We start from the raw sequence: 13,348 nt of genomic DNA, 5'->3' as shown, positions 1-13,348 counted from the left end.
CAAGGACTGTGGATTGAGTGTGCTTGTTTGGGGGTTCTGTTTACTTTCAGAATTAAAATCCCTCTCCTTGCAGAAGAAACAACCTTTGTAAAACACAAAGGAAATGAAGTTTTTATCTGTTTATATAGAAGGCAAAACTGAGTTGGATATAGTGCATGTTCACACAAGTTCTAGTGAGAAGGTTGCTTTCCATTCTTGCTGTTTTGAAAAGCGCTTTTCTTTCTTTAAAGCTACACTCTATGCTAAGTGAACAGTGATGATACCTTCCCTTTTATTGCAAGCAAACAAAGGTTGCCATGGTGAGCAGGCTCAAGAGGCGGAAGAAATATTGGCGAGAGCTGATGCTCATGTCCACCAGAGCCCTGAGCTGAAATTTTTTTTCATCTTTTGGCTTTTTCAAGGATCACCTGGTACACAGCAAGAAAGTGTTTTGTATCGATGTGGTCTTTCAAACGTAATTAACAGCTAGTTTTCACAGGCCCAGTTTATATAAAACTGCAATAATCGTTGTTTGCCTCAGGGAATGATTGGCAGCCTCACATTCACGTTATCTTTGCTAAGCCCTCTCTGACTTGTATCATTATTGTTTCAAGAGCGAGAGGATCAGCAGCACAAATTGCCTTATCTCAAGCAGCAGCACGGAGCTCATACTCACTTTCGATTCCTAAATTTGAACGATCCTCAGTATCTTACAAAATTACAGGCCATCAAGTGTTGTCAGTTGGGAAGGGCGACATTTGCTGCTGATAAACAACAGGCATAATTGCCTGCTGTCGTCAGAACAAAATTGATGCTGTTGAGACCCATGAAGAAAGGTTGGTTTCACGTACATGCAAAACCCATAGTCATCCTAATGGAAATACTCCTAACACAACTAACGGCATTGGGGTCGGAATGGAATAACTCTGAATTTACACTGGTGTAAGTGAGGACAACACAGCTGAGCCAAAAATCTTGACTGTCTTTAAGTAGCTGTGTTAAGTATATTTTTGACTGAGGAGATCACATACCAGTGAGTTTGAAGGGAGAACAAGCATTAATGGAGAAGCTTCTGAAACACAACATATTGTTGCACACACATACAAACCAGCAGGTCTATCCTTGTAAGAAGATTTTATTGTTGCCTGGATTTTGTTGTTTGTTATATGGGAAATGTAGCCAATATTCATTTAGCAGGTCAACTTTTTAATAGATTTTTGCCTTTTGCTGCACTGGAGTTTTACTCTGCTAATTGGATTATTTAATTTCATTATACCTTTTAGTTTCTAAATTATAAACAGCTTCATTTTAGTCCTATATATTTCATTTTGTTGCATAAAGTGTATTTATTAAAATCATATTTGTTTCTTTAACAAATGCTCCTGTCAGTGGACTTTCTACTATACTCTGCTCTGTTATATACGGTGGACACTCTTGAATCCTCTTTTCTATTACTGTAGTTATAGTGCTCTTCTTCTTTGATAAGAGGTGGACATTTTAAAAATAGCCTGTAACAAAATGTTGAATGTTTTTGAGTGAAGTTTAAGGAAAACCTTTTCAACCCTTTTCGCAGAGCTTTAAGTGTTCATAATTAGCACTCAAAATCATAGAATATCAGGGTTGGAAGGGACCTCAGGAGGTCATCTAGTCTAACCCCCTGCTCAAAGCAGGACCAATCCCAATTTTTGCCCCAGGTCCCTAAATGGCCCCCTCAAGGATTGAATTCATGACCCTGGGTTTAGCAGGCCAATGCTCAAACCACTGAGCTATCCCTTCCCCTCCCACACCCCAAATCCTTGTGTGTGTTCAACTTGAAGTTATTCTTCACTCCCAAATGCTAAAGTACCCTGTAGCATTACTGCATGGCATTAAACAGTTGCTGTGTCTGCCAGCTAGACTGTGGCAAAAGTAGCAAGTTCCATTCCAAGAGAAATTCCAATATTTTCCATTTGTTTTTACTTTGAATTGGAACACACAGCTGAAATAAAAAAAAATTCATGGAATGGAAAGCTCCAAAAATTTTCAATTCAAAACATTTTGTTTTGACATTTCCTGTCAAAATAAAATATTTCAACATTCCTGGATCAAAATGGCTCATTTCACTTTGTTGGGCTGAATAAAAACATTTAATTTCATACTGGTTTGTCATTAGTCTGTGTCCCCCTGAGTAGATACAGTGCTTCCTAGAAGCTGTAGTTCAAATGCCTCATGCTTCCATTCTCCTCCATGGGCCAAGTTGCCTGGCCAGATTACATCCCATGATCTACTGTGGAATCACATGATTCCCGTGATGGACCATGTCTGTTCAACCAGAAGGGGAGACTTCATTGCATCATGAGATATGTAGTCCAACCAGAGAGCTCAGCTCATAGAGAAGAACAGGGACATGAGGCCTTTCTTAAAGACACCATGCATGGTCTCTGAGACTTCTCCAGCAGCCAGCTCACAGAGTCTCTCTGTCTCTCTCCCTCTCTCTCTTTTATTCTTGTTGTTACTTCTTGGTATTTCCTGCAATGCACATATAGTCTCTGTAATTTTATTCTTTCAAAGTGTGTTATTTTAGTGTTTTGACTGGTATATGCATTTCATAATTTTTATTTCTCTTACTACTCAAAGAATTAAATTTAAGTGTGAGTTTTAAAATGCCTAACCTGGCTGGAGTAATTATCCCGATGGTAACTTTTAAAAACCTATATATTATATCTATTTTTTTTTTGTTTCTACTGGTGGTGCACATCTGCACATACCTTGGTGCACATAACAAAATTTATTCCTCACATAAATGGAAAAAATTAGAGGGAACATTGCTTTCCAGTGCAAATGTTTTTAACCATACCCTAATATCATGAGGTAAACATTAGTTTTCAGGCATACATGTGGGATCTTATGCCAGAGTAGAATTTTCCTGGAGAGCTTGTGGCAGGTTGAATGAAGCATTTGTGAGATAGGAGGGTTAAAAACCAAAGCAAAAATCCCCCTTGTTTTTAAACTTTTTGAAAAAGGTTCCTACCCCTCCTCCCTGCAATCATATCTCAATAGATAGATAGATAGATAGATAGATAGATAGATAGATAGATAGATAGATAGATAGATAGATAGATAGATAGATAGATAGAGCAAGAAACTCCTTTTTTTGGTTTTGTTCTGTTAGCTACAATGAGAACTGCTTCCTTTGACATGCAAGGCTTTGATTTAGTTATTAAAAGTAGTTTGTGCGTACATTAGGAATCTCATATCACTCGGATGTCAGTTTGCTAGCACCCATATCAGAGTTGCTGTATCCTATGAATAATGGAAGTGCTATAATCCTCCTTTTTTACAGATGAGGAAATGGAGGCACAGAAAGACTAAGGCTACATCTACACAGGAGCTGAAGATGTAATTTCCAGCTCAGATAGAGATACCGATGCTAACTGTCATCAAGCTAGCATGCTAAAAACAGAAACATAGCTGCTGCAGTGGGGCAGGCTGGGTATAGTTCCATCTTTGTGTTCCATCTGAGTACAGTTCCATCTGAAACACAAGAAGGGTATTTGGGCATCTAGCCATGCTGCCACAGCTATACTGCAATTTTTAGCATGCTAGTACACAAGTAAGTCTAGCTCCAGTATAGAGATACTCTAAGTGATTTGCCCAAGGTCATCCAGGGACTCTGTGGCAGAGCCAGGAAGTGAACCCAAACTTATTGATTCCCAGTCCACTTCCCTAATAACAAAGCCATCCTTCCTCATATGTTAGATCTTGTAGGAGAGTCTAGATATTATGGGAGAAGTGTGTGCCCTATTGGATGGAGAAGAAGGATAGGAGACAAGTACTTCTGAGTTTTGTTACCACTTTGCCACACTATGGAACTTTAACATTACTTGGATTTACACAGCACCTTTTACTAATGGATCTCAAAGTGCTTGAGACGTATTCATTGTGTCTCAAAACTCTCCCACGGCGGGTAAATTTACAGATGGGAAAACTGAGACTCGGGTAGGTTAAGTGACTTGCCCTAGGCCACACAGTGAGTCAGTGAGAGAGAGAGAGAGAGAGAGAAGAGGGGCTGGTTAAAACTCCCAGACCAATACATAGTCTGCTAAATCACAGTGCACCCCCCACCTCACCAAGTTAATCATTTAATCCCTCATTGTCAGTTTCGCCATATAGGTAAAGTCACCATATAAGGATGCACAGCTAGGAGGAGAAAAGGAGTACTTGTGGCACCTTAGAGACTAACCAATTTATTTGAGCATGAGCTTTCGTGAGCTACAGCTCACTTCATCGGATGCATACCGTGGAAACTGCAGCAGACTTTATATACACACAGAGATCATAAAACAATACCTCCTCCCACCCCACTGTCCTGCTGGTAATAGCTTATCTAAAGTGATCATCAAGTTGGGCCATTTCCAGCACAAATCCAGGTTTTCTCACCCTCCACCCCCCCACACACAAACTCACTCTCCTGCTGGTAATAGCCCATCCAAAGTGACAACTCTCTACACAATGTGCATGATAATCAAGGTGGGCCATTTCCTGCACAAATCCAGGTTCTCTCACCCCCTTACCCCCCTCCAAAAAACACACACACAAACTCACTATCCTGCTGGTAATAGCTCATGCAAAGTGACCACTCTCCCTACAATGTGCATGATAATCAAGGTGGGCCATTTCCAGCACAAATCCAGGTTTTCTCACCCCCCCACCCCCATACACACACAAACTCACTCTCCTGCTGGCAATAGCTCATCCAAACTGACCACTCTCCAAGTTTAAATCCAAGTTTAACCAGAACGTCCGGGGGGGGAGGGTTAGGAAAAAACAAGGGGAAATAGGCTACCTTGCATAATGACTTAGCCACTCCCAGTCTCTATTTAAGCCTAAATTAATAGTATCCAATTTGCAAATGAATTCCAATTCAGCAGTTTCTCCCTGGAGTCTGGATTTGAAGTTTTTTTGTTGTAAGATAGCGACCTTCATGTCTGTGATTGCATGACCAGACAGATTGAAGTGTTCTCCGACTGGTTTATGAATGTTATAATTCTTGACATCTGATTTGTGTCCATTTATTCTTTTACGTAGAGACTGTCCAGTTTGACCAATGTGCAGAGGGGCATTGCTGGCACATGATGGCATATATCACATTGGTGGATGTGCAGGTGAACGAGCCTCTGATAGTGTGGCTGATGTTATTAGGCCCTGTGATGGTGTCCCCTGAATAGATATGTGGGCACAGTTGGCAACGGGCTTTGTTGCAAGGATAAGTTCCTGGGTTAGTGGTTCTGTTGTGTGGTATGTGGTTGTTGGTGAGTATTTGCTTCAGGTTGCGGGGCTGTCTGTAGGCAAGGACTGGCCTGTCTCCCAAGATTTGTGAGAGTGTTGGGTCATCCTTTAGGATAGGTTGTAGATCCTTAATAATGCGTTGGAGGGGTTTTAGTTGGGGGCTGAAGGTGACGGCTAGTGGCGTTCTGTTATTTTCTTTGTTAGGCCTGTCCTGTAGTAGGTAACTTCTGGGAACTCTTCTGGCTCTATCAATCTGTTTCTTCACTTCCGCAGGAGGAGAAGAGAACAACAGTGCATTGGGGAGAGCCAGCCTCATATCCTCATGCTGTCACCTTTCACATGACGAGGACTTAGTGCAGACAGAGTGAGAATTGCTAGACAAAGAGGACTAAGGGTAGTGTTTACTTTGGTGCTTGCTTGAGCTAAAGGTAGCAACTCTAGGACTGACCAGAGTCGAGTTTCCAGGCTAAGAAATATATATCAGGGTGTCACTGAGCTACACTTTAAAAAAAACTGCCCAATAAAGAAAAGTCTCAGCTTAAAAAAAAGATGGAGATGGAATTAAGGGTGTAAATACAGTATCCATAACAAAGAAAAATCTTTAAGGCCATATAGTTCAAAGGTAAGGTTACACTTGATAATGAGAAAACACCATTTTGTATAAGAGTGCAAAGTTTACGTACAACTCTCCCCTCATATCCCTGTCCACTCTCCAACCTGAAATCATGAGATTTCTTAGGGTACATCCACACTGCAGCTGGGAGGTGTAATGCCCATCTTGGGTGGATGTACATATGCTAGCTCTGATCAAGCTAATGCACTAAAAATAGCAGTGTGACTGCAGCGACAGGATAGCCACTCAAGTACAATCTCATCTGAGATCCCAGGTTTGTATTCAGGCATCTAGCCCGAGCTGCCACCTGTACTGCCTTGGCCACACTGCTATTTTTAGCTATCAGAGCAAGTGTGTGTGCATCTATCTGAGCTGGGAAATACATCTCCCAGCTACACCGTGGACGTACCCTTCGTGCCTACACACCACACGTATTTCAGCAATGACAATATGACTCTCATAGCCCGTTACATTGTATCACATTGTTACACACATGAAGGTGCTACCCATGTGACCAGAGACAATTCTCTAGTTCACCTTCTCTTGATAAAACATCAGCATCTCACCTTTTAAACATCATATGTCCAAAAAAGACCAAAGACCAAACTCTCAGCTGAGCTTCTTAATACACTTCCCTTCACTGAAAATGTTATGACCCTATTTCCTTCTATTTATTCTATTAAATGTGGTGGTCAAGAGACTATACTTATATTCTATATAAGAGAGACTATAGTCAGGAGATTATACAGATATTCAATTCAAATGTTTGTTGCACGAACTTGACTTTGTAAGTGAATTAGGACCCTTTCTAACTCCTGAAATCAAGGGAAAACGTCCATTGCCTTCATTGGGAGCAGAAGGATGTTGATCTCTTAGTTGTAAGTAATCATCATATGCAAAGTTTCTCTGTACAAAGGCTTACAGCCTGTCTCTGCTTCTATTAAATCTGAAGGGGTTCCACAAAGCAGAAACATTTTGATCTTCCCTTCATTAGGGCTTTGGTTTGAAGGCTTTATTAAACAATGAGGACATGCACGTTCACTGCACGGTCTGTTTTCTCATTCTGTCTTACCTGAATGACTCCTCCACCTTCGCTGTCCTTCCCAGCTAAAAACTCTTCAGGCAAATTAATCATCTTTCCCAGCCAATCCAGCATGACTGTCTCCAGCTCTGTGCAAGCTGGACTTGCAGCCTATATTGGGGAATGAAACAAAGGGAATAAACCGACTACAGTAGCTTGCCTTTTAAAATTTAACATTTACCAACAGTTGCCAAACATTGGTCTCTGAGGGTATGTCTCTGGAACCTGGGCTTATGGACTTAGTGTTTCCAAGTCCATGCTTGAGCATCCACACTGCATTGTAAACTTGAGTTTACAGTTGCCAGACCCAGGTCTCACAGCTGTGCTATTGTGTTCATACTGTACTACACAGACCTTCTGACGTGGGCCTGTGGCTTGACCTGAGTCCACACTGCAAAACAGCAGGGCTTGGACCTGAGTCTTAGTGGGACTCATGCTCTGATCCACCGCTGTAGCAGGGTCCTAGGACCTGGGTCTTGAGTGCTTGCTGACCTGAGTCAGACAGATTTGTGTGTGGATGGAAGGGTGGGTGACTGGGCTCAAGCCTGAGTCAGAACCTGGGCTGAGTGTGCAGTGCAAACATACCCTGGAGACCCCACAAGTATTTCCCTACACTCAGATTAGGAGAGCTCATTAGTGTTCCTGCGTTCTGCCCAACCTGGCACATTATACAGATCATGGAAGCAAGCTGCAGAGAAGTTAGGAGAGTGTCAGTGAAGAGTCATCCCACCTGCCCAGCCAGCAGGATCAGGGTAGGGAGTTCCCTTATCTCCTCCCTCTTCTAGTAGTGGGGAGTGGAGAAAGCTTAGTGGGACCACAGTGTGACAGTAATCACAGGAAAAATTGCTTGAGGTAGCAGCCATGCGGTGCTCACATGAGGGGGTGCCCATACCTTACTCCTACTACATACTAAAAGATCACTGTACCATATTCTTACTTACACATATGACTGTCAAATGTCAAACTAAGGGTCTGCTTCTGACACACTTACTCACATGGAGTAGTGCCTTATTCTGAACAGTCCCACTGACATAAATTTTTAAAATAATCCCCCAAACCAAAAACAAAACAGTCCACGACACACATAGTTCTCTTCATGTGGAAAGGATGAGAAAGAAAGTGAACCGTATGTGACAAAGACAGTATTAGTCACATCACTTATTGTACTACTGGAAGGTGCTCAGATACTATGGTCATGAGGAAGGTACAAGAACCAATATGGAATAGGGTACTGTTCTCCATGAATAAGAGTGACAGAATGGGTCCTAATGCAGTACCCTATCTTCTCACAGCTGGATATTAACAGCTTAATGAAGAGTTTATTAGATCACCTCATTGTTTATTTTAATTTGTAAGTCAATTATGGGGCTGTGAAAGCTCCCAGGCCGATAGTGCAGGAGGGTGAGATCCTCATTGTATCTGCAAATCAAGTAGAACAAAGGCAGCAATTCAGGTTTTGCCAGGCTGCCTGGCCATATTGTCTCACTACTGTCTGGGAAGACCACTCCTAGGGCTGAGAGAGTTATGCAATTTCTATGGCCGTACACACTGCCAGTCATGATTATGGGTTTTTTTAGTGTGGCCATTTTCCCACTGAGAACTGAATAAATTAATCAATTCTTGTCACATAGGCCAGCAAACAACCATTTTGTCACTAACAACTTCTAGTCCCTGCTGATTTGGGCTGCATTCAAGTGAGTGATCTAGAGTGGAAAGGCTCTATAAACCATTATCAATCCACCAAGACATCCAGTCCAGCCAATGATTTTATTTTAACACGGGAGCCTGTATTTCCCTCTATCACCACTCCACTTGGAAAACCTTGTCTTCAGAATAAAATATTGTTTTGAAGGACGCTTTAGTTTAAAAGTAACTTCACTTTAGAATTTTTAAAAATGAGTTGTTTGTGACACCTAAAATGAATATACATGAAAGATTAGAAGAAAACAAACATTTTTCTGTTTACATTGTGTATCTGACAGGATTTTCTGTATATTCATTTCACTATTTCCTCCTATATTGTCAATTAATTAGTCTATGTCCCCTATTGCTTTCACATAACAACAACATTTTATTAAAATAATAGGATATCATGATGGTAAAACTACTGAGAGCTCATTTTTTGTTACTGGTAGTGTCCTTTTAGGAAATGAGAATAGACAGAGTGTTTTTCCCATTTTATCACTACCGACCCCCCTATCTTTTGGATAGAAAGTTTTCATAGGTGGAAGGTTGTCATTATCAGAGTCATTCCATAGTTGTTATGAAACACTTATGCTCATGAGTCAACTTTACCATTGACTTCAGTACTGACTGCTTACCCCAAGTAAAATTATTCACATGCTTAGATCTTTGCAGGATATGCCTTTGTGCTGCACAGCAACATCTGCCATGATCAACTTACCCAGGAGAAGCCCACGCATCCTATGCCACCAGACAATATATCAGCAAGAAGAGCTGGGAAAGAACTGGCTGTAGGAAAGTAGGCAAAAAAGTATGGACTGTGCCAGTGGGTTATCTGTGTTGGACAAGAAATGTCACTGTTAATTATCATAATGGTACATCCAGACATCTAGGAAACTGTCCTGTTTTCAGTATATGTTCAAGATTATCAAGGGCAGCAGGGATTAGGGTTCAGAGATCTGGACTCCACACAATCATAGAAATGTAGGGCTGGAAGAGACTTTGAGAAGTCACCAAGTTCCCTGCACTGAGGCAGGACCAAGTAAACCTAGACCATCCCTGGCAGGTGACTTTTTAAAAAAAACTCCCAGTGAGGGAGATTCCACAACCTCCCTTGGAAGCCTATTCCAGAGCTTAGCTATCCTTTATAGTTAGAAAGTTTAGTTTTTCCTAATATCTAACCTAAATCTCCCTTGCTGCAGATTAAGCGCATTACTTCTTGTCCTACATTCAGTGAACATGGAGAACAATTCATCACCATGCTCTTTATAACCGCCCTTAACATATTTGAAGACCGTTCTCAGGTTCCCCCGCCCCTTGGTCTTTTAATCTTCAGAAAAAAAAATGTGTCAAGATCAGGTCAAGAAAATTTTTTCTGAAAAGCCTGTTCTGGCCAATCCAGATTCTGACAAAGTGTTTGAACTCTATAGAGATGCACCTGTCATAGGGCTAGGTGATGTTTTAATGAAGTCAGGGGAAGTAACAAAACACCCCATTGCTTTCTTAAGCAAGAAACTGATACCCACGGAACAAAACTGCTCTCATAGAAAAGGAATGTTATGCCATAATGTGGGCAGTCAAGTAGTTACAACCCTATCTTTTTAACAGGAAATTCAGGGTACTAACTGACTATTCTCCATTAGTCTGAGTACACAGAACCAAAGACATTAATTCTAAGCTACTATGCTGGAGCATCAAGAACATGACATGGAGATTGTACATATTAAGGAGAAAGAAAATATTGTGGCTGATGCCTTGTCCAGGCAGGAGGGTTCTGACCCAAAGCATATGGGTCAGCCAGGGGCTGATCCTACTGCAGTTTTGTAAGGGGGCATGTGTGATCCTAGCACTTCTGTATTCAAACCTTACACATGACTTCAATGATGTTTGTACAAAACGTGCCTTGTAAGGTACCATTTGAAAACAAATAACACATTGGTCATTAATAGCATTGTAAAATGCACGTTAACCTTATACATGATGTTATGAATTCCCTCTGTACAATGTCACTAGAAAATATTTAAGACTAAGACAGCCTAACCTAGGTAAAGATGATAGGATAGGACAAGGCTGTCCTAGACAAGGGAATGGGCATTTACTTCCATTTACATATTAGCCATAAACAGAGCTATCAAGCTAAACCAGAAGAGGTTGTCTCAAGCCCGAACACGAGAGACAGACAATTAACATGGCTCCTGCACCCCATGGAGATACTGGGGATTGAATCCCCAGGAGACCTTCCTAACTTTGAGAACAAAGACAATTCTTTGGGAATATAAGGGACACAGAGAAAGTCCATCTTTATCTTTCACCTAAGACAACAAGGAAACCAGCACCTCATACTTCTGTGAAAGGCCCTAGCAGACTGTTAGCAGACTGTCAGAGAATAATTGGTGAGAGAAACTGTCTTAAACAAACAAAGACTGTACTTTGCTAGATTAAATTTTAGACTCTTAGATGCATGTTGTCACTTTTACTTGCTTGTAACCATCTCTACACCTTTCTCTCTTATTTGGCATCACTTATGTTCTGTTAATAAACTTGTTTTATTTTAATCTAAACCAGTTCAGTGTTGTGTTTGAATGGAAGGAATTGTGAACTTCAATTAATATGGAAAGCTGTGGGTATTGACTCATTAATAGAGCAAATGAATTTAATATTTCTCTGAGTGGTCCAGGAGAAGGCTAAACACCACAGAGAAGACTGTTTGGGGGAAATTTGGGACTGGACATGTGCTTGGGGTCACCCCTGCCAGGATTAACCAAGGCTGGTGGAAACCAGGGTGGAACTGGTGTATTGTGGCAGGCTGCTGGGGTCAGAGCACTGACCCAGGGCTGCACAGCACACAGACACTCGGGATACTGCACGTTTATCTGGTGGCTGTTGGTGTCCAGGCTCTGAGCCACAGCAGCAGAGTATTTAAGGCACCCAGAGTTAGAGGGCAGGCAGTGACACAATCCCTGGATTGCCCCCCAAAATATGACACCCACCTGATAGTAATTTCATCTAGACCACATTTCCCTAATTTGCTTATGAGAATGTCATGTGACACTATATCAAAAGCTTACTAAAAACCAAGATCTATCACATCTACTGCTTCCCCGTATCCACTAGGCCAGTAACCCTGTAAAAGAAGGAAATTAGGTTGTTTTGTCATGATTTGTTCTTGACAAATCCATGCTGGCAATTCTTTATAACCCTATTATCCTCCATGTGCTTACAAAGTGATGGTTTAATAATTTGTTACAGTATCTTTCCAGGTATTAAAGTTAGGCTGACTGATCTATAATTCCCAGGTCCCCTGAGTTCCTCCCTTTAAATATAGGTACTATGTCTGCCCTTCTCCAGTCTTCCAGGACCACACCCATACCAGCTGTTAGAAAAGAAGGGTTTGTTTTTTCTTTAAATTTCCCTCTTCCCTTAATTCGGAAAAAAAAAATCTCAGGTGAATTTAGTGCCTCTGAAAGCTTCTGGAGACTGAAGTCCTCTCTTTATCCACAGGAACAGCATGGGCAGTGGCAATGCGAGCTTTCCCACACTGCCACAGCAAGGTGACTCAGCTCTCACTTCAGAGAAATGAATTCCCTATGTTAATGAATTTCCTGACCTCACTGCTGAGACTGTCAACAATGTTTCCAGTTAGTGCCTGTTAAGGCAGTATAAATCTAAGCAGCAAAAATTCTCTCTTTTGTTTCTGTCCATAAAACTCTTTCCCCAAACTTTAAAGTTACTAACAAAAATCCAAACATTTCAAATATCAAATCTGACACTATACAATTTCTCACTACAAAATGAAACAACCTTTGAGGTATCAAATATGCTATACCTCTATATAAAAAACTGCAGTCCTGATACAAGTTAATTGTACAATTGCTAGAACATATAAATTTTCAGAGACCAATGCTGTATATGGAAATAGTAGCACATTAATTTGCAACATCAGTATTAAGAATTAACTTATGTCACCACTGTAAACATGACGCTAGCAATTCCTAAAAGAATCTATATGATATAGGGCACAACTGTTGTAAATTTTATTAGGTTCAAATTACAAATGAGTAAGGTACAATACCAAAGTCTAAAGTGTTTTGAAAGTACTGTGATAATAACATGCTTAGTAAAGAATAACACTCAAATCCCAGATAAGAACAAATATAAATAAACAATTCTAGAGCATTATACAGGATAAGAGCTAAAACTCACCGGAATGTCTACAAAGTCTTCCATCAGTTGGCAGCCCAGAGGTCTCTCGTTTATTTGGAGAATATTCTCCTGATACACTGTTTTAAAATGTTGGTAACTATGCCTGGTTTCCTAGCACAGAGTTGGGCTCTACTTCTGAAATAGGAGACTCGTGGGAGAGGAGACTCACTGTTTCTGTAACCCTTTTTGTGTTTTCCAATATTTAACTGATTCACTGTATGTAAAGAATAATCTCACTTTCCTTCACCCAAATCCTCAGGCTGACACTGTCATTAAAGATATGATCATGGTGGACAGGAGCTGTATGAATTTGTGACGAAACATTGTTACACAGGGCCACCCAAATCAGGCAAAGCGAGCTATGGTCTGACTTTTCAGTTAATAGTAATGGAGGGTTGTGTTTAAGAATTCCTTCAACTTCAGTTAGAATTGGGGGTGCTCAGAACTTGGGAAAATCAGGCCCAAGCTGTCTCGAACTGGGGCATCCAAAAACCATGGTGTCCAAAGTCACTGACCTCTTC

General features: G+C 41.0%; 1 protein-coding gene across 4 annotated transcripts in view; it reads right to left on the bottom strand.

The window, feature by feature from the left end:
* Positions 1 to 13,348, bottom strand: part of DDC (dopa decarboxylase) — a 120,366-nt gene that overhangs the window by 71,920 nt on the left and 35,098 nt on the right. For 3 of the 4 annotated variants that reach the window (XM_048839254.2, XM_075125574.1, XM_048839256.2), the window contains 2 exons: positions 9,346 to 9,459; positions 6,933 to 7,052 (listed from right to left, as the gene is read on the bottom strand). In XM_048839254.2, coding sequence (XP_048695211.1) covers positions 6,933 to 7,052; positions 9,346 to 9,459 — 234 coding nt within the window. Of the gene's footprint in view, positions 1 to 6,932; positions 7,053 to 9,345; positions 9,460 to 12,827; positions 13,326 to 13,348 lie in introns of those variants that run through there. The other variant, XM_048839259.2, reaches the window with a different exon arrangement.

The sequence above is a fragment of the Caretta caretta genome, chromosome 2 (assembly GCF_965140235.1).
Source record: "Caretta caretta isolate rCarCar2 chromosome 2, rCarCar1.hap1, whole genome shotgun sequence".
In the NCBI taxonomy this organism is placed as follows: Eukaryota; Metazoa; Chordata; order Testudines; family Cheloniidae; genus Caretta; species Caretta caretta.
Note: the sequence above shows the minus strand (reverse complement) of the source record. Positions and strands in the feature narration are given on the sequence as shown.